Source organism: Aquarana catesbeiana, linkage group LG03 (assembly GCF_042186555.1).
Source record: "Aquarana catesbeiana isolate 2022-GZ linkage group LG03, ASM4218655v1, whole genome shotgun sequence".
NCBI lineage: Eukaryota > Metazoa > Chordata > Amphibia > Anura > Ranidae > Aquarana > Aquarana catesbeiana.
Window position 1 is genome coordinate 200,990,610 of NC_133326.1, and position 22,155 is coordinate 201,012,764.

The following is a 22,155-nucleotide window of genomic DNA, read 5'->3' on the forward strand; positions in this document are numbered from 1 at the left end:
AAAATAGTGGCTCACCTATAATGAGAATATACTGAACAGCCCTCCGACAATCCCTCACCCAAGTGCTCGGCGGGCATCCCTATATATGCCTCCAACCTGGCACGCCTATCACGGCATGTGATGCGCTCCCAACCGAGCATGTGTGGGGCTCCTGCGCATACGCAATTCTGTCACTAGGAAAGATCCATAGCAAGGCCTCATTGGGCTCAGGGGAGGAGGACGCAGAGGTGAAACTACGCCTAACTGCATGCCCCCCCCCCCCCGAGGGAGCGTGCATGGCTGTCCGGGGAAGACAAACCGGCCCTGCCCCGCCCCCACCATGCCAGGGCAAGCCAAGACTCTGAAGTTCCAGATGCATTGTAATGATAACAACAACTAAACAATATGTATATAGACACATTAACAGCCATGACATAGCACAGACATAAATCATATACACAATTGGGAGTACAGAAGAGTTAATGAAATGGTGTAGAACGAAACAGAATTTCTACACAGGCAAATTAATCCAACAGCAGACGTCAAACAGTATTGAAAATTAACAATCTGGTGTTCATAAAGAAACAAAATAAACCAATAATGCTATAGACGCAGAGCATTCCAGCATAACCCAGCCAGCACCAAATAGTACAAATTATAGTAAAGGCTTGTATGAAATAACTTCATTAAGACCAGGCGGGGAGGTTGCACTGAGACGCTCTATCCATAAAGTCTCAAGTTGGAGAATCTTATGATACCAGCCACCCTCCCTCAGGGATGACTTCAAGTGCCATAGATTGCTCTACCGAGGTGTCATATCTGTGATATAGGCCTATATGTCTGCCTACAGGGCTCAGAAATGTTTCCAATAGTTGAATAATGAACATGGTCACATTGCCAAATGGTTTTACCTACATAGTAGGCCTTACATTTGCACGTCATGAGGTGAACCACCCCATTGGTCTCATAATTAGCAAACACACGTGGGGTTAATTCCCCCCCATTGAGAAGAGTTAAACGTGACCCTTGCCGAACCCAAGGGCTCCGTGGGCATTCGCCATATCTATAGCTAACACGGGGCCAGGGAGTCTGCCCATGGCTGCCACATAGTGACTGCAAGTCAGTTGGTCCCATAGTGAAGTTCCTAATCTGAACACTAGTTCTGGCACAAATCAAACATATTTGGCTAAAGTGTGATTATTGATCAATAAATGCCAATGGGTGGACAAGATGGACCACAATCGAGTGTGTTGCGTAAAATATCTAGTAATTACCTTGACTTGAGGGCTTTTCCCCTCACTGTATCTCTGTGTGTAGCTGATCCTATGTAAATATGCGAAAGATACGAGGCCTGTAATGAATGTAATGCAAAAGTTAGCAATTTACTAATTTTCTTCATTTTCATTGCAGGTAAATAGTAGATTTCAAGCAAAAGCAATGTGCTGTCATTGAGTTATTGTCGAAGGAGGGATGCAGGCTGTTTACAAACGTGATTTGTTTCAATACTGGTTTCCCCTTATTTAAATTTCCTAATCTATCTGTACACATTACTCTTGTCAATGGCACCAAACGTTGTGTAGCCTTCTATGGTTGACAGACAGCCTGCACCTTTTCTTCAAGAACTCAATGGCGGCACCTTGCTTCTGCTTGGAATCCTATCATTTACCTGCAATGAAAAATAAGGAGAGCTACTACAAAGAAAGAGTTACTCTACCGACATATGCAATTTAAATGACCCATGTAAGTAAATAAGAGTGATGCCTGATTTTGCATTACTTTCACTAAGGCCCTCCTAATTCCTGAAGTTAAGTTTTAAGCTCGGATACATGGATAAGCTGAAATGATGGCTGCTGACCTAGAGAAAAGGGTATCACTGGGATGTTCAATTTGCTACTAAGAGAGTTTTAGTTGGTTTCAGTGCTTTCTGGAATACACTCAAGCAGAAAGCTTTATTTCTTTTTGTGATACAACACAAAGCTTCTGTATGAGGACAGTAGAGTCCTATGCAAAGATTGCAGTAAATCATAGTTGTATTACGGAGAAATGAAAACTATCTTTTTCTGAACATCGAAAACTGTATTGGAAAACAAAATACAGTTTTATAAAAGGAGGGCAGAGGGTTGGACAAGGGGTCACAGCAGTACAAACCAGAAGAGCCAAGTCACCAGAAGGAGGGGTATTTCTTACACAGAAGTAAGAAAACTTACAATGGTTCGCTTTAAAATTGTTATAGTCTAGCTTCATTTTAATCATAGACAGCCAGTGATTCTTTACTCTAATCCATTGTGTTAGTTATAATGTAAAATCGAGGTATGTATCCATCTCATTTCGCTATTTACAATTGTTGTTACACAGGTGACTCTATTAGGATATGTTTCATGTTGCTCAGCACCGGAAATCATTTATTTTATGCAGGTGACTTAACTCTGCTTCTCAACTATAAATAAAACATTTTTCTCAAATATCATTGATCCAGGAAATTCTTGTATATACTTTTCAACACATTTAACACATCACTGTTCATTTTGAGGTATCCTACAGAGCAATAAGTGCTTTTAGAATCCAGTGTACAAACTGCATGGAGTTCAATTAACTTGGTAATGCCCTCCAGGTTATTGATCAGAAGCCAGAAAAATGTAACTTTCTTGAAATGTTAAATTTTAGCAGGCTTTATGCATGAGTAGCAATGATGTTATTGACCAATATACTTGTTCTATGGATTCTTACAAACTCCATGACTTTGTGGCTAATGTGACTGGAAGTGGTTAAATCAGCACTGTTTCCCTATATAGTGACCCTACTAAGTGGCTTATTTTTATATCATTGATCGAAAAATAGATTATATAGACATGTTTTTCAGCATTAATGTTGGTTTTCATTTATTAAAGCTATTATTTCCTGAATTGCAGTAAATAAAATAAAAAAATAAAAAAAAACAGGTATTTGTGACTCTTCTCATTTATTGCTAAATGCTAGGGATTTCTCTTCAGTTATTGTGGAAATTGTATTTTTTTTACTGTCAAATAACTTCCATCAGTTGCTGAAGCTGTGCCCCTAACGGCAGACAGAAAGCAAAGGACTAGTCACCACTATTGCCTATGGACTTCCAGCAGTTTATCTTTCCCTTTATTACTTGAAGTGCCTTTTTTTGCACTGTTTGTCTGCGTGGAAGTGGCCATGTTGGTGGAAACATAGTTTTCCTTCCCCATGTCAGAGCCTCCAGCAAGGAAAAAAAATGAGCATCACAGTAGTGACATCACCAAATCTCATGGGGGTAGCAGTAAAAGGCACATTGCAGATACACTATATTACGAAAAGTATTTCGACGCCTGCCTGTAAATGCACATGAACTTTAATGGCATCCCAGTCTTAGTCCTTAGGGATCAATATTGAGTTGGTCCACCCTTTGCAGTTATAACAGCTTCGACTAAGACTGAGATGCCTTTAACCACTTCAGCCTGGAAGATTTGGCTGCTCAATGACCAGGCCGCTTTTTGCGATACGGCACTGCGTCGATTTAACTGAAAATTGCTTGGTCGTGCGACATTGAACCCAAACAAAATTGACGTCTCCCCCCCCCCCCCCCCAAATAAAGCCTTCTTTTGGTGGTATTTGATCATCTCTGCGGTTTTTATTTTTTGCGCTATGACCAAAAAAAGAGAATACATTTTGGGAAAAAACACAATACTTTTTGCTATAATAAATATCCCCAATTTTTTTTTATTTTTTTAAAAAGCTATTTTTTTTCCTCTGTTTAGGCCGATATGTATTCTTCTACATATTTTTGGTAATAAAAATCGCAATAAGCATATATTGATTGGTTTGTGCAAAAGTTATAGCATCTACAAAATAGGGGAAAGATTTATGGCATTTTTATTATTATTTTTTTTTACTAGTAATGGCAATGATCAGCCATTTTCATCGGGACTGCGACATTATGGCGGGCAGATCGTACACTTTTGACACATTTTTGGGACCATTGGCATTTTATACAGCGATCAGTTTATACAGCGATCAGTGCTATAAAAATGCACTGATTACTGTGTAAATGTCACTGGCAGGGAAGGGGTGAAGACTAGGGGGCGAAGGTTTAACTTTGTTCCCTATGGATTGATTTCAACTGTGGGGGGAGGGGACTGACTGGTTGAGGAGAGCGGTCGTTGTTCATACTTGGTATGAACAACAGATCGCTCTCCTCACCCCTGACAGCACGGAGATCTGTCTGTTTACATTGACAGATCTCTGTTCTGTCTCTGTGTGGAGTGTCCCGGGTGCCTGGCGGTCATCGCGACTGCTGGGCACGCGCATCGGCTCCGGTGTGGTGCCACGGATGCACTAGTGTGCTTGTGGCGGCGCGCATGTGCCCCCTAGTGGTCGAAGGCTGTACGTCGGTTCACCCAGGGGAGCCAACCTGCCGCAGTACAACTGCGGTGGTTGGTCGGGAAGGGGTTAAAGTTCATGTGCGTGTAAAAGCAGGCCTCCCAATACTTTTGGTAATATAGTGAATATACAGTTCGGTCCATATATATTTGGACACAGGCACAATTTTCGTACTTTTGGCTCTGTATGCCACCAGAATAAAATTAAAACACAACAATCCAAATTAATTTGAAGTGCAGACTTTCAGCTTTAATTCAAGGGGTTGAACATATGTATCAAGTACAAATTTTAGGAACTGCAACCATTTTTGATACACAGCCCCCCTATTTTCAGGGGCTCAAATGTAATTGGACAAATGAATATAATCATAAAATAAAATGTTAATTTTTAATATTTTGTAGAGAATTCTTTAATGGCAATGACTACCTGAAGTCTGGAACCCATGGACATTACCAAAGACTGGGTTTCCTCCTTTCTGATGCTTTGCCAAGCTCTAACTGCAGATTTATTCAGTTGTTCTTTGTTTGTGGGTCTTTCTGCCTTTTTAGTTTTGCCTTCAGCAAGTGAAATGCATGCTCAATTGAGTTGAGATCAGGTGATTGACTCGGCCATTGCAGAATATTCCACTTCTGTTCCTTCAAAAGCTCCTGGGTTGCTTTTGCAGTGTGTTTTGGATCATTGGACGGTGCTTCACAGTACAAATGGACAGTCAACTTTGCTGCATTTGGCTGAATCTGGGCTGACTAATTTATCTCTCAACACTGCAGAATTCATCCGGCTGCGTCCGTCTTCTGTCACATCATCAATAAACACCATTGACCCAGTGCCACTGGAAGCCATGCATGCCCATACCATAACACTGCCTCCACCATGTTTTACAGATTATGATGTGTGCTTTGGATCATGAGCTGTTCCAAGCCTTCTCCACACTTTTTTCTTCCCGTCATTCTGGTACAGATTAATCTTAGTTTCATCTGTCCAAAGAATGCTTTTCCAGAACTGGTCTGGCTTTTTTTAGATGTTTTTTTGGTAAAGTGTAATCTGGCTTTTCTATTCTTCAGGCTTATGAATGGTTTTCACTTTGGGGTGAACACTCTATATTTGCTCTCGTGAAGTCTTCTCTTGATTGTAGACTTTCTCAATGATACGCCCACCTCCTGGAGAGTGTCCTTCACTTGTCTGGATGTTGTGAATGGGTTTTTCTTTACCATAGAGAGGCTCCTGCAATCATCCACCACTGTTGTCTACCGTGGACATCCAGGCCTTTTTATGTTGCTGAGCTCGCCAGTGCCTCCTTCTTTCCTCAGACTGTATCAAACTGTTGATTTGGCCACTCCTAGTGTTGCTGCTATCTCTGATGGATTTGTTTAGTTTTTGAAGCCTTGCAATGGCCTGTTTCATTTGCATGGACAACTACTTTGAACGCATGATGTAGGTTCACAGCAATAGATTCCAAATGCAAATACCACACTTAGAATCAACATCAGACCTTTTACCTGCTTAATTGTCGAAGAAATAACGAAGGAGTAGCCCACACCTGGCCAGTAACCCGCTTTTGGTAACACTATCCAATTTCTTTTGGTCCTTTCTTAAGAGCTGTAATATGTTTTGGTAAAAACCTGGGAAAAAATAAAAAATAAAATTGTGTCCGTGTCCAAATATATATGGATCTAACTGTATGAGGTTGTATGCAGAGGAGTGTCTAGGCACCCTCGCATGCACTTTTTTTTTTCAGGGTACTGCATAGGCACAATTTACTTTTTTTGAAGTTCCATATAAGATGAATCCAGGATCACTCTGAAGTCAGGCTTGTATGCATTTTGTTGGAACCATCCTTAAGGCCCGTACGCGCGATCAAAAAATTGTACGAAAAATACCGATTTCGAAGCGATCGTACAATAATCGGATCGTTATTACAGAGCTTTTGAGAGCCGATCACAACCGTTCATCCGATTTATTATAAGATCGGACAAGCATGAACGTTATTCTTGTACGATACCAGATTGTATAATTTCCTTTTTAATCGGTACAGTTGTCGCCTGAAAATACAATACAAATACACTACAGTACATTACATCACTTCCAATTTTTTTTTTTTTTTATTCTGTCGCAAGAGAATTTTCAGAACTTCAGTAAACTCTTCATTTTTCGATATATGACTAGCATGCAAAAAAAAAACCCAGACAATCTGTTATGCGCTTTTCGGATTGTGTGTACGGGCTTTAGTCTTTTTCATCCAAATTGTATTCTTGTATCATGCTGTTCAGTGTACTGCTGCTGCTGTAGCTGCTGATCAGTGTACTGCCGGCCTATATCTCATGTTTTATCAGAAGTCAGTAGTGTTTGGCTGGCTCTAAATGATTTTTTTTTTTTTTTTTTTTTTTGCTCAGCCAGAAAGCTGAGTGAAAAAATTGAATCGATTCCTCCTTCCACACAATCTACAGGAGTCTTCCCTGATGAGACATTGGGGCTGATTTACTAAAATTGGAGAGTGCAAAATCTGGTTCAGCTGTGCAAAGAAACCAGTCAGTTTCTTTGTGTTTTTTTTTTTTTTTTTTTTTTGTCAAACCTTAAGAGCCCATTCACACAGGGGCAACTTTGGATCCGACTGCAAGTCGCCCCTAGTCGCCTCAAGTCGCGCTACACGAAAAAATCAATGTAAGTGAATGGATCTGTCTTAATGCACACTACTGCAGTCGCTCCGACTTCAGAAAAGGTTCCTGTACTACTTCAATCCGACTTGAAGGCAACTTGTACCCATTGATTTCAATGGAAGTTGCCTCCAAGTCTGATCACTGTTCATACTGAGGCAACTTTACAGGAAGCAGAAAAGAAACAGAAAGTAATTTCCTCCACTAAACAGCCAGCCCCCTCCTTCTCACACACAGCTGATAAGCTCTGATTGGCCACTTGTAAAGTTCCCTGTCCTGGAGGCGACTTCAAGTTGTGTTGTAAGTTGCCCCAAGTCGTGCTGTGATTCATACTCAAGTCATGTCCAAGTTGCCTCCCAAAGTCGTGCTGGAAGTCGTGTTGCCCCTGTGTGAATGGGCTCTAATTGAACAAGCTGAAGTTAGAAACTGGCTACCCAGCTGGACCAGATTTTGCACTCTCCAGTTTTAGTAAATCAACCCCATTGTGTTCTGACAGTGGGGACTCTCTTGTGCCCCCCCCCCCCCCCAAGCACCTTGTCCCCATGTTGAGGAGGACAACAGTTGTCGGGGTCTGTAGGCGGCAAGCTTATTGGAATCTCATAGACCCCAGATCTCTCCATAAAGAGTACCTGTCACTGCCTATTACTGTCACTAGTGAGGTTTTCATTCCTTGTGACAGCAATAAAACTGATTAAACAATAAAATAATAAAAAATTTAAAGGGTAAATGTAAAATAAAAAAATAAATAAGAGCGAAAAAAAAAATGTGAAAGCACCCCATCACTCCGTGCTTGCATGCAGAAGCGAACGCACACGTAAGTCACGCCCACAAATGTAAACAGTGTTCAAACCACACATGTGAGGTATTGCTATGATCGTTAGAGAGAGCAATAATTCTAGCCCAAGACCACCTCTGTAACTCCAAACAGGTAACCTGTAGAAATATTTTAAAACGTCGCCTATGGAGATTTTTGAGTACCGTAGTTTGTCGCCATTTCACGAGTGTGCACAATTTTTAAGCATGACCTGTTGGGTATCTCGGCGGAACATTATCTTTCACATAAAAGAAAAAAAAAAAATAATGGGCTTAACGTTATGGTTTTGTTTTTCTTTTTACTTCATGGAAGTGTATTTCTTCCGAAAAAAATTTCATTTGAAAGACCGCTGCGCAAATACAGTTGTTGTAATATGTATTATATCACTACAACAGTGTGACATAAAACGATCGCCATTGTATTCTCTAGGGTCTCTGCTAAAAAATATATTATATATAATGTTTGGGGGTTCTAAGTAATTTTCTAGCAAAACATATTGATTTTAACTTTTAAGCAACAGGTGTCAGAAAAAGGCTTAGGCATGAAGGGGTTAAACTGATCTGTACCCAGTGCAAGTTTGCCTGCCTGTATGTACAGGCCCATTAAGAACAACGGACTGCATTTAGATCAGTAAAAAATAAACTTGAACGCATAAAAATATGGCTTTTTTTAGGCGCCTGTGTGCAAGAGCCCTCACTCTATTATGCTCATTGGACCTCAAAACTGAAAGATAACTAGAATCTATTTGAATCTTTACATTTTCTTTATATGACTGACTTTTTTTTTTTACAAGTGTGTATCTATTGATTGTTTAAACTGACACTATACACAGAAAAATATACACACATATACATCATTGTTTCAGTTTCATGCTTGCATATTTTGATCTTGGAATGAAAAAAACAAAAAGGCCAGTGGGAGCAGGTTGTTCTCCCTAAAACCTAGCTCTCCTGACATCTTAAAGGTGTTGACTTTTAGACTGGCATCATTAAGGAGATTTACATCTTGGGCATAAGACTTTAATTATGGTTTTAGTAGATAATATTTTTTTTTTATGTCTGTAGATTGCTTGGTGACTAGTTTTATGAACACATAGTATAGGTGAATGAAACTCCTGCCCTATTTACTAAACTGGTAATGTATCACATAATTTACGTCTTCCAGATTATAGCTCACAATCTTTTAAGCTGCATGTCAGCTTATTTGTTATCTGAAAACTTAAACTAAAATACTTTTACTATTTTCTGTTTAAAAGACATATTTCTTACCAGAGGCTGTAAATGACCTCTTCTTAAACTTTAATGCTTTTAAAGCTGATTTGTGCTGCTTTAAGCCCTCAAAGGTTAAAGCTTGCAACTTTTTTTTAGTGATGTGCAAGTTGGTAGCGGATGTTGATTTGACTTTTTAGCATCATGTGTAAGACCTTATTCACGCAGGCCTTTTTTTTTTTTTTTTAACTGTGTTTTTTAACTGTGTTCAGAGTATCTAATCTGCCACTGAATGTACAGATTTCTATTTTTTTTTTTTTTTAAACAAAAAAAAAAAACTGAATGCATCTGAACACAAGTAATTGCATAGTATGCAAAAAACAGTGTGCATTCAATCATTTATAATCATTAAATGCATTTATGTATGTTTAGGTGTGTCCTATAAATTCACATAATCGTGCTTATTTTAGCATATGTAAATGAGGCATAAGAAGGGTTGTTTATCTGACAGTGGTCCATTATGCAACCCTGCAGGGCTTTCTTTTGTTTTCTTCTGAGCTTTGAATCAGGAGTAGTTGTAGTTCATAAGAATCTCATGTACTTTTTTGAGCTTTACAAAGACATTGTAGTTTTGTCCCAAATGTTCTTAAAAAAAGCAACAGATACCAACTTAGAGGTTGTAACCCTAAAAAAAAAAGGACAAAAAGAAAAGAAACCGCGTAGTGCTTGTGTAGTGTCTTCTAAAAAAAAAATGGTTGATCCTGCCTGTTCCTGTGTCCCTCAAGGTGTGCTGATCACGGTAATCATGGCTGCTGATCCACGATACCGTGGTCGGTTTATGTACCTCTCAGCCCGCAGTCTTCCCCCTCCCTCCCTGCCTGCCTGTCAGGACCCGGTGTGTGAGCCACCCCTCCTCTCCTGCCACTATTCCGTGTAGCAGTAAATGTAATGCTCACAATAATGCCAGCCCCTCTGTTATAACAAGATATACTACACAGTGTATGTGTTTATCTTAAATTCTGCAGCTAAATACGTTATTGCACATTGCTGATGTGCAGTCACGTGACCGCCCAGCTAATGTCAGAGGGAAATCTCAGCCGCTCCCACTGTAGTCATTAGATCAAGGATGGTGAGCCACTTTAAACCGTTTTAACTTTTTTTTTTTTTTTGGTATGTTTTTTTTAGTTTTGCACACTTGAATAGCACTAGCCTGTGTCGCAGGTCAGGACCACTATTAAAATATTTTTAGAATTTTGAGATATATATATTTTGGGGACGGAAAGTATTCAGACCCCCTTACATTTTTCACTCTGTTATATTGCAGCCATTTGCTAAAATCATTTAAGTTCGTTTTTTTTCCTCATTAATGTACACACAGCACCCCATATTGACAGAAAAACACAGAATTGTTGACATTTTTGCAGACTTATTAAAAAAGAAAAACTGAAATATCACATGGTGCTAAGTATTCAGACCAGTTTTTCACACCTGGATTTGGGGATCCTCTGCCATTCCTCCTTGCAGATCCTCTCCATTTCTGTCAGGTTGGATGGTAAACGTTGGTGGACAGCCATTTTAGATCTCTCCAAAGATGCTCAATTGGGTTTAAGTCAGGGCTCTGGCTGGGCCATTCAAGAACAGTCACGGGGTTGTTGTGAAGCCACTCCTTTTGTTATTTTAGCTGTGTGCTTAGGGTCATTGTCTTATTGGAAGGTAAACCTTCGGCCCAGTCTGAGGTCCTGAGCACTCTGGAGAAGGTTTTCGTCCAGGATATCCCTGTACTTGACCGCATTCATCTTTCCCTCGATTGCAACCAGTCGTCCTGTCCCTGCAGCTGAAAAACACCCCCACAGCATGATGCTGCCACCACCATGCTTCACTGTTGGGACTGTATTGGACAGGTGATGAGCAGTGCCTGGTTTTCTCCACACATACCGCTTAGAATTAAGGCCAAAAGTTCTATCTTGTTCTCATCAGACCAAAGAATCTTATTATCTGAATCTGTTTACATCAGCATCTCCCAGTTCGTCCTCTCAGTGAGGCGATCGCGGGTATCCCCGCGGCGATCGAGTCCGCGGGACCCGCGACCTGACTCACGGAGCTCCCGGCCGGCGCGCGCACACAATGGCATGGCGGGGAATTCAAATGGACGTACCTGTAAGTCCATTTGCCCAGCCGCGCCATTCTGCCGACGTACATCGGTGTGCGCCGGTCGGGAACCGGGTATACTTTAACCTCATTCCTTCTTGCTCATTTGGTGTTCTGCTCAGTTCTATTCTTTATCTTTAGGCCACTTTCACACAGCCGTTCTGATCAGGTGGACACGATCAGAAGGTTCATTCATCCCTGTGGATAGGCAGACGTAAACTAACTTGTGGTAGTTTACACCCACCTACCTCTGGGTCCGATCAGGTTCACAAAACAGAAAATAAGAACGTAAGGGGATCTGCCCTCTTCTGCTTAGGTGGAATAGTTTGGAGGTAGTCGGGTGTACACAGGCAGTGGAGTCAGTTTTCTCCTGGCTGCCTATAGAGTAGAGCAGGCTCTGTCCATGTCCACTCTGCAGTCATCCACCCGCTCTGATCCGTTCAGCTGAACCCCAGCAGATTAGAATGGAATCCGTCCCGTATGAAAGGGGCAGTATGCTGCCCTACACCCTTACATCTATTGCCGGTCTGAGATCTCTTTATTACCATAATGTTTGCTGGACACTAATGGTGACTGTGTGATGCCTCTGACACAGAGAATTTCTTTTTTATTGCAGTTTTTGTTTTCAGTGACTTAACACTCAAAAGCATAATTTTTATGATGCTGATTATGACGTAAAAACACCCAAAATTTTCTATTTTATTTTACTTTATTTCTGTGGTCATTATTACAAAACTCAGTTGTTGTGTTTTTGTTGTAGGATATTGGAATTCTTATAAATACATTCACATTGTTTTTCATTTCTATTTTGATAGCTTGACAAAAACGATTCAAAAGCCTCCAACAACACCTATAAAGCTAAAAAAGGTCACCACTTTCCAAGAGTTTGAAAGCAACACAAGCGATGCATGGGATGTTGGGGAGGACGATGATGAACTGCTAGCCATGGCAGCAGAAAATTTAAATACTGAGGTTGTGCTAGAAACTGCAAACAAAGTCATCCAAAACCATACGAAATTACAAGAGCAGAACAAATTTCAAGAGATTAAACAGCTGGGAGACAGACCTGTGGCACCTGAAGAGCTTACCTCAAATGTGACCAGCGATAACAAGATTGTGAAATCAGCCAGTGAAAGCCAGATACCCAGATCATCTGGTATGTACTCAAATGTGTCATGTTGTGTTATTTTAGATTTTTTACGTAGGGGTGTGACATTGTGGAAATGAATCTCTTTCTACTGAGGACTGCAATCTTTTCTTTTTCTTTTAAATGAAAAGCCAGACTGATATGTTACATATGCAACTGTAGAGCTCCCGGTTATTGCTCAGTAACCATTTGTATTACATTGTGACAATTCTTATTTCATAGAGATGAATCCTACACTGGTTTTGGTGCAGAGTATGTAAAATACCTTTTATGATCATGGCAGTGATGTACTCAGGGTGGACAGTACTATACCGACTGCTGAACTGAGTACTTGTGATGCAAACTATGCTAAAATAGATTTTTTACTTTTTAGGAACTCTTTTTCTTTTTAACCACTTCAGCCCCGGAAGGTTTTACCCCCTTCCTGACCAGAGCACTTTTTACAATTCGGCACTGCGTCGCTTTAACTGCTAATTGCGCGGTCATGCAATGCTGTACCCAAACGAAATTTGCGTCCTTTTCTTCCCACAAATAGAGCTTTCTTTTGATAGTATTTGATCACCTCTGCCGTTTTTATTTTTTGCGCTATACACGGAAAAAGACCGAAAATTTTGAAAAAAAATGATATTTTCTACTTTTTGTTCTAGAAAAAATCCAATAAACTCAATTTTAGTCATACATTTAGGCCAAAATGTATTCGGCCACATGTCTTTGGTAAAAAAAATGTCAATAAGTGTATATTTATTGGTTTGCGCAAAAGTTATAGCGTCTACAAACTAGGGTACATTTTCTGGAATTTACACAGCCTTTAATTTATGACTGCCTATGTCGTTTCTTGAGGTGCTAAAATGGCAGGGCAGTACAAAACCCCCACAAATGACCCCATTTTGGAAAGTAGACACCCCAAGGAATTTGCTGAGAGGCATGTTGAGCCCATTGAATATTCATTTTTTTTGTCCCAAGTGATTGAATAATGACAAAAAAAAAAAAAAAAAAAAAAAAATTACAAAAAGTTGTCACTAAATGATATATTGCTCACACAGGCCATGGGCATATGTGGAATTGCACCCCAAAATACATTCTGCTGCTTCTCCTGAGTATGGGGATACCACATGTGTGGGACTTTTTGGGAGCCTAGCCGCGTACGGGGCCCCGAAAACCAATCACTGCCTTCAGGATTTCTAAGGGCGTACATTTTTGATTTTACTCCTCACTACCTATCACAGTTTTGAAGGCCATAAAATGCCCAGATGACATAAAACCCCCCCAAATGACCCCATTTTGGAAAGTAGACACCCCAAGCTATTTGCTTTGAGGCATGTTGAGTCCATGGAATGTTTTATATTTTGACACAAGTTGCGGGAAAGTGACAAATTTTTTTTTTTTTTTTTTTTTTTTGCACAAAGTTGTCACTAAATGATATATTGCTCACACAGGCCATGGGCATATGTGGAATTGCACCCCAAAATACATTTAGCTGCTTCTCCTGAGTATGGGGATACCACATGTGTGGGACTTTTTGGGAGCCTAGCCGCGTACGGGACCCCGAAAACCAATCACCACCTTCAGGATTTCTAAGGGCGTACATTTTTGATTTTACTCCTCACTGCCTATCACAGTTTCGGAGGCCATGGAATGCCCAGGTGGCACAAACCCCCCCCAAATGACCCCATTTTGGAAAGTAGACACCCCAAGCTATTTGCTGAGAGGCATGGTGAGTATTTTGCAGCTCTCATTTGTTTTTGAAAATAAAGAAAGACGAGAAAAAAAATTTTTTTTTTTCTTTTTTCAATTTTCAAAACTTTGTGACAAAAAGTGAGGTCTGCAAAATACTCACTATACCTCTCATCAAATAGCTTGGGGTGTCTACTTTCCAAAATGGGGTCATTTGGGGGGGTTTTTTGCAACCTGGGCATTCCATGGCCTCCGAAACTGTGATAGGCAGTGAAGAGTGAAATCAAAAATTTACGGCCTTAGAAAGCCTGAAGGCGGTGCTTGGTTTTCAGGGTCCCGTACGCGGCTAGGCTCCCAAAAAGTCTCACACATGTGGTATCCCCGTACTCAGGAGAAGCAGCAGAATGTATTTTGGGGTGTAATTTCACATATTCCCATGGCATGTTTGAGCAATATATCATTTAGTGACAACTTTGCGCAAAAAAAAATAAAAAAAATAAAAAATTGTCTCTTTCCCGCAACTTGTGTCACAATATAAATTATTCCATGGACTCAACATGACTCTCAGCAAATAGCTTGGGGTGTCTACTTTCCAAAATGGGGTCATTTGGGGGGGTTTTGAACTGTCCTGGCATTTTATGCACAACATCTAGAAGCTTATGTCACACATCACCCACACTTCTAACCACTTGAAGACAAAGCCCTTTCTGACACTTATTGTTTACATAAAAAAATAATTTTTTTTTGCAAGAAAATTACTTTGAACCCCCAAACATTATATATATTTTTTAAAGCAAATGCCCTACAGATTAAAATGGTGGGTGTTTCATTTTTTTTTTTCACACAGTATTTGCGCAGCGATTTTTCAAACGCATTTTTTGGGGAAAAAACACACTTTTTTACATTTTAATGCACTAAAACACACTATATTGCCCAAATGTTTGATGAAATAAAAAAGATGATCTTAGGCCGAGTACATGGATACCAAACATGACATGCTTTAAAATTGCGCACAAACGTGCAGTGGCGACAAACTATATACATTTTTAAAAGCCTTTAAAAGCCTTTACAGGTTACCACTTTAGATTTACAGAGGAGGTCTACTGCTAAACTTACTGCCCTCGATCTGACCTTCGCGGCGATACCTCACATGCATGGTGCAATTGCTGTTTACATTTGACGCCAGACCGACGCTTGCGTTCGCCTAAGCGCGAGAGCAGGGGGGACAGGGGTGCTTTTTTTTTTTTTTTTTTTTTTTTTTTCTTTATTATTATTATTTTTTTATCTTATTTTTAAACTGTTCCTTTCATTTTTTTTTTTTTTAATCATTTTTATTGTTATCTCAGGGAATGTAAATATCCCCTATCATAGCAATAGGTAGTGACAGGTACTCTTTTTTGCAAAAATTGGGTCTATTAGACCCTAGATTTCTCCTCTGCCCTCAAAGCATCTGACCACACCAAGATCGGTGTGATAAAATGCTTTCCCAATTTCCCAATGGCGCTGTTTACATCCGGCGAAATCTAAGTCATAAAATGCTCGTAGCTTCCGGTTTCTTAGGCCATAGAGATGTTTGGAGCCACTCTGGTCTCTGATCAGCTCTATGGTCAGCTGGCTGAATCACCGGCTGCATTTTCAGGTTCCCTGTTGAGACAGGAGAGCCAGAGAAAAACACGGAAGACGTTGGGGGGGGGGGGGGCATTCCCTCCCACTGCTTGTAAAAGCAGTCTAGAGGCTAATTAGCCGCTAGGATTGCTTTTACATGAAAGCCGACCGCTGGCTGAAAAGAATGATACCAAGATGATACCTAAACCTGCAGGCATCATTCTGGTATAACCACTCAAAGTCGTGAATGGCGTACCTGAAGACAAAAAAATGGTTAACAATAAAGCACAGTAAACGGTAAGGTATAAAAAATTGCATACCTGAAAAGCAAACATGATAAAACATAATAACAATAAAACATTGCAGAATAGAATACAGTAAAAAGAACAGAACAATAGAGAGAGAGAATAGAGAGAGAAAGAACAATAAAACGACAACTATTTTTTTTTTATTTTATATTTTTGTATGTTTTTTTTTTTTTTTTTTTTTTTACACTTTTTTTTGTAACTAACTTTTATAACTGTAACCGGTTCCAGGTTCGGGTCTCTCAAAATGCGATGGCATCTTGGGAGACCCTGTGAAAGTGTGCCCTAGTCTGTGCAATGCTGTACCCTACGCTAATACTCAACTATTGTATGGTAGCGTTCAAAACATTCACCAATGCAAAGACCAGGATTGTCAGGACAGGAAGGAAAATAATAGCGGGTGTCACGTCTATATCCGCGTTTGCTGCAGACACAACATCTTTTTTGGGGGTTCGTTGGGTAGGGGTACTCGGGAGGACATAAAGAAAAATGCCTCTCATGCAGCCGACTGCATTTGGTTGGGGATGTGAATGGGGGAAGTACGGGCGCTGCAGAAGCGGTGGGTTCCCAATTAGGATTGGCGAATGCAGCAGGAAGGGCACTATGGGCACGACGGGCCTGTGTTTGTCTTCTTGGTGGCAGTGGGACACTACTTGTGCTTGCCACCTCACCAGCTTGAACTGCACTTATGGGACTCGCCACGTCACCAAGTGTTACTGCAGTGCTGGTTTGACTACGACCGGGGTGTACTAGGCCGCTGGTGCTTGCCAGTTCACCAAAACGCTACCAAAAAAACTGTTAGCGATCGCAGGGATCAGGCCTGACTCTGCGAACGCTGCAGTTATGCGTTTAGTGTTTTGTAAGTGTCAGTGATCGATCGATACTGCACTTGGGTGGGCTGGGCTGGGCCGGGCGGAGGGGCAAAACGCAGGTGCTAGCAGGTATCTGGGCTGATCCCGCTAACACTGCGTTTGTGGGAACCCTAAACTGCTGGGGACGCTAGTATAGATCTGATCGGATCAGATATTGATCCGATCAGATACTATAGCACTAAGGGAGGCGTATGCTGCGTGCGTGGGTGTTAGTGGTACTGGCACTAACCTGACGCTGCCTGGGGCTGGTGCTTGCCAGTTCACCAAAACGCTACCAAAAAAACTGTTAGCGATCGCAGGGATCAGGCCTGACTATGCGAACGCTGCAGTTATGCGTTTAGTGTTTTGTAAGTGACAGTGATCGATCGATACTGCACTTGGGTGGGCCGGGCGGAGGGGCAAAACGCAGGTGCTAGCAGGTATCTGGGCTGATCCCGCTAACACTGCGTTTTCGGGAACCCTAAACTGCTGGGGACGCTAGTATAGATCTGATTGGATCAGATATTGATCCGTACAGATACTATACCACTAAGGGAGGCGTATGCTGCGTGCGTGGGTGTTAGCGGTACTGGCGCTAATCTGACGCTGCCTGGGGCGACGCATATCACCACCGGGCGATCAGGGGGCTAAACCTTTATTCGGTAATAAACGGCAGGTGCCCTGACACTATAAAAAATAAACGAACTAACCAGCGTCACTCGTAACAGTTATACGGTGATCAGTGGTGAAAGGGTTAACTAGGGGGCAATCAAGGGGTTAAAACCTTTATTAGATAGTATATGGGGGTCCCTGACGCTATAAAACGCTGACGGCGAACCTAAATATTTACGTTCCTAACTAGCGTCACCAGCGACACTAATACAGCGATCAGAAAAATGATCGCTTAGTGACACTGGTGACAGGGGGTGATCAAGGGGTTAAAACTTTATTAGGGGGGGTTAGGGGGGTATCCTAGACCTAAAGGGGGGTAATATTCACTGCCCTAACACTGTAACTGTCACAAACTGACACTATGCAGTAATCAGAAAAAAAAAAAAAAAAATACTGCTAATGTCAGTTTGTGACAGGGGGGGGGGTGATCGGGGGGGGGATCGGGGGGCGATCGGGGGGGGATCGGGGGTGTAAGGTATGCCTGGCATGTTCTACTGTGTGTGTGTGTGTTGTGTGCACTTACATGTCTTCTCTCCTCGGCGCTGGGACGGAAACTGCCAGACCGAGGAGAGATGACATCACATCCTCTGCCTGTGTGAAATTACACACAGGCAGGGGAGGATTCCTATTGGCTGGGAGCGATCGCGAGGGGGGGGCCACGATCGGATGGTCTCCCCCTCGCCTCCCGACGCTCCTAGTCAGATGCCGACCGCCGGTGGCACCGGGGGGGGGTCCGATCGACCCCCCGCCCGCGGGAGGCAGATCACGTACAGGTACGTGATTCTGCCTGCCCGTGCCATTCTGCCGACGTATATATACGTTAGGCGGTCGGCAAGTGGTTAATATGACCCAAGTCAATTATATGCTTTTACTGAGCATTTAAATCGGTGGACTTACCTGTCCAGGGTTCCTGCGATGTTGGCACCCCAGCCGATTTTTGGATCGGCTGTTGGGTGCTGCCGCTGGCTATCGACTTCGCAGGCGGTTCCCTACTGTGGGTGCGCGAATTGGCTAGGAGGAGGGGGGCCGAAATTCAGAGGGATGGCACTGTCTCTGGAAGTGGGGAAAGGGTACCTGTGAAGAACAGGTACCTGCTTCCCCCTGAATGGTGCCAAATGTGGCACCAGAAGGGGGGGAGGAGACAGATAAGTGGAAGTTCCACTTTTGGGTGGAACTCCGCTTTAAAGAGATATTGAACTCCAAACAACCATTTATTTTATTGCAGTGTACCAGTTTTTTAGATGTGGTGGGTGCATTAGTTTTTGTTTTCTTGGGCTTTCTTCCTTTTATTTTCACCTGTTTCTTTGAACAATAAGTCTGGTATTTTTAAGCATCCTTTAACATACCAAGTGGTACACTAAAAGTGGCAGTTAAAGGATTGAAAAACCTTACATATACCCAGTGAAGTGACTAGTATTAGATAATACACAGAAGTGAAACATTCTCTTACATTGGTTGTACCTGTTTATCCATGCCATCTGTTCTCTACAGCCATTCAAAGTCCAGAATTTACACAGGATCTCTCAGCTCTGAACAGCTGGGGGGGTGAGAACCTGAAGTCTCACCGTGCAGATCTCGGTGAGGACAGCTCTGATTGGATGAAACAGACACACTTCCCTTCACACAGTACATAGAGAACATGTAGAGCTGAGGATATCAGTCACAGGCTGTGTGCGGGAGCTTTCCTTCCCCCTTTTTTATCTTCTGGTATGGGGAAAAGCTGTTAGGAGTGACTCATGCAGATATCAGAGGAATGAGGCAGCAGAGAGATATCACACTTAATGCTTTAGATAGAGACAAGTAAATAATATAGAAAGATATGTTCACATTTCATGTCTGAGATGTACAATTACTTAAGGGGTTGAGGCAAACCATTTACCGGGGGTGGCGGGGGGTGGGGGTTTTACAGTGGTCACATTTTTATTCACTACAATATAAAAAAAGCTAAAAAGCTTTATCTGTATCTGCTTTTAGCTGGAGTTTGGCTTTAATTTCTTAGTCAAGTCTATCTAAATATAACACTGCCATCTCCCAGAATTAAAAATGGTGCTTTCCAAAGTGGAATCTGTTGTTCCTCCCTACAAACAAACAAATTTCAATCACACTTATCAGCTAGCCTGAAAAAAACAACTATTTGACACTGTCTAACAATTTACGTTTAAAATAGGGATTTGAGTTGCATACATTTGCAGATATATGTGGAAGGCACATGCCTTGCCAAGGCTTTCCTGTAAAGTGCTGTTCTAACTTTGTAAGATGAAAACCTCCAAGTTGGAGCATATATAGCAGCGGATAAATTAAGGGCAGGTATTCCTGGAGGGAGCCCATTTCTCCTTAGGCCCCTTTCAGACGGGGCAGAATCCATCAAGCGGCACCTGCTCGGCAGGGGATCCTCTTTGCTGATCCCCGCTGAGCAGGTGGATGACAGGTCCGTGTCCGCTCCTCTATGCAGAGCAGACACGGACCCAACCCGCTGTTCTCTATGGGGCGGTCGGATGAAAACGGACCAACTGTCCATTTCCATCCGACTGTCATCTGGTCCGCCAGACAGTTGGGGAACCTCTGTTTTTTAGTGTATCGGATTGGATCGGATGCCAGCGGGTGTCATAAGACACATGCCCACTGAGATCTGCTGCTCCATAGGGAACAATAGGTGATCCGATTGGATCCGCCAGAAAATTGGACAGGTGGACCTGATCAGTCCCCTGGTGTGAAAGGGGCCAAAAAGGCACAAGGGTCTCTTCTATCCAGAGTGGAGCCACCCTAATGCCCCGTACACACGATCCGAAAATCGGGCGACAGATAGTCTGACTTTTTTCATCTGCTAGTCACAAGCAGAAATTGAATAGGTTACTAAAGTTATGAAAATTCTCATACAACAGAATAAAAATTCGGACGTGATGTCATATGTTGTAGTTTAATTTGTATTGTATTTTCAGGCGACAATTAATTAAATGAATATCGTACGATCTGGTATCGTGCAAGCAATGTTTTTATGCTTGTACCATCAGATAATATCGGGTGAACTGTTGTGATAAGCTAGCGTACGATCGCTCCAAAAGCGGTATATTTTCGGATCGTGTGTACTGGGCATAAGCCAGTACTATATATGTGTTACCACCAAATTCTTGCTATTTTTATTTTTTATTTTTTGGAATTGATACGCATTTAAATTTCTTTTCAAAGTGGATAATTCTTGAAGATCGTTTAGCAGACCTGTATTGTAGTTCTTTTATGATAGTTTAATCGACCAAATACTTGTTGAATATATGTTCTATATAATATATTTAGCAGTTGTTGGCAATCATTTTTATTATGATATTTGTTTAAGGGTTAGATTTTACTAATATGCATATTCCATACCCATGCATCATCATTTTACAGTACTTTTTCATCCAGTGCTAACAGCCACATTTAAAGATTTCATATAGGATCACCCAGTTGGTTAAAACAAGTTGATTCAAAGTGGTTGAAAACCCTTAAATAAACCCTTAATTATCACTTTACATATCACATGAACCGTACTGACCAGTCAGAATATGACTGGTCCATACTGGCAGCGCTGGGCAGAGAGGAGAGAAAGCACCCGGGATTTCAAATCCGCGGACCAGTGGTACGGCTTGCTGTAGCCTTGACAGTTTAGACTCGCCGGTAGTAAGTTCAGCGGGAACTGGGGGGTAAGCAGGTCCAGTGTTAGGTCACCTTTACAAATTTTCTGTAAAGCTGAATAAACACTTTAAGCTCATGCCATTAATTTACCTGTATGTTTTTTTTTTTTTTGTATTTTTAATATGAAAGAAAGTTTTAGCACCAAAATTTCTTGAATTGTAGCTGTTTCTATTGATAACCCTTCACCTCTTCATTAAAAAAAAATAAATGCGCATCTTTTTGCTGGTTAAAAAAAAAAAAAGTTAATTATTGTTTAACCACCTGCTTACTGGGCACTTAAACCCTCTTCCTGCCCAGGCCAATTTTCAGCTTTCAGCACTGTCACTCTTTGAATGACAATTGCGCGGTCATGCAACACTGTACCCATATAAAATTTGTATCATTTTTTTTTTCACACAAATAGAGCTTTCTTTTGGTGGTATTTAATCTCCACTGGAGCGTTTAATTTTTTTGCCACAAAAAACAAATAATGACCGAAAATTTTTGAAACAATACGTTTTCATAGTTTGATATAAAAGTTGCAAACAGGTAATTTTTCTCCTTCATTGATGGGCAATGATAGGCTGCACTGATGGGCACTATTGATGAGGGCACAGATTGGCAGCACTGGTGGGTAGCACTGGTGGGCACTGCTTAGCAGTACTGATGGGCACTGGTAGGTGGCACTGGTGGGAACTGCTTAGCAGCAGTGATTGTCAGTGTGCGGGACCGATGTCCCGTTTACACAAGCCGGTAATCGGCTTATTTTTTCTTCTCACGCTGTTAGCGTGGGTAAAAAAAGCAGATTACCAGCTTCTGTTTACATTATGTGATCAGCTGTTATAGGCTGACAGCTTATCACATGGTAAAGGGTCAGAATCGGCGCGCACTCCCCGCAATCATGGGAGGACGTACATGGCTGTCCTCTCAGCAATTTAAGCCTGCTCTGTAGCCGCCTTTCAGTTATAGCGCGAGCGTGAAGAGGTGAACACTGGTGTCTGCAAAGTACTGCACTCGTGATCAGCAGATTGCAGGTGTAATGCCAGGCTCTGTTGCCAATACCTCTGTATAAG

The 22,155-nt window shown here is 41.7% G+C and overlaps 1 protein-coding gene across 4 annotated transcripts in view; it reads left to right on the top strand.

Annotated features, from left to right (window-relative positions):
- TBC1D22A (TBC1 domain family member 22A) overlaps positions 1-22,155 on the top strand; it is a 919,143-nt gene that overhangs the window by 51,627 nt on the left and 845,361 nt on the right. For all 4 annotated transcript variants that reach the window (XM_073619716.1, XM_073619717.1, XM_073619715.1 and 1 more), the window contains exon 3: positions 11,996-12,336. In XM_073619716.1, the coding sequence (XP_073475817.1) occupies positions 11,996-12,336 (341 nt within the window). The remainder of the gene's footprint in view (positions 1-11,995; positions 12,337-22,155) is intronic.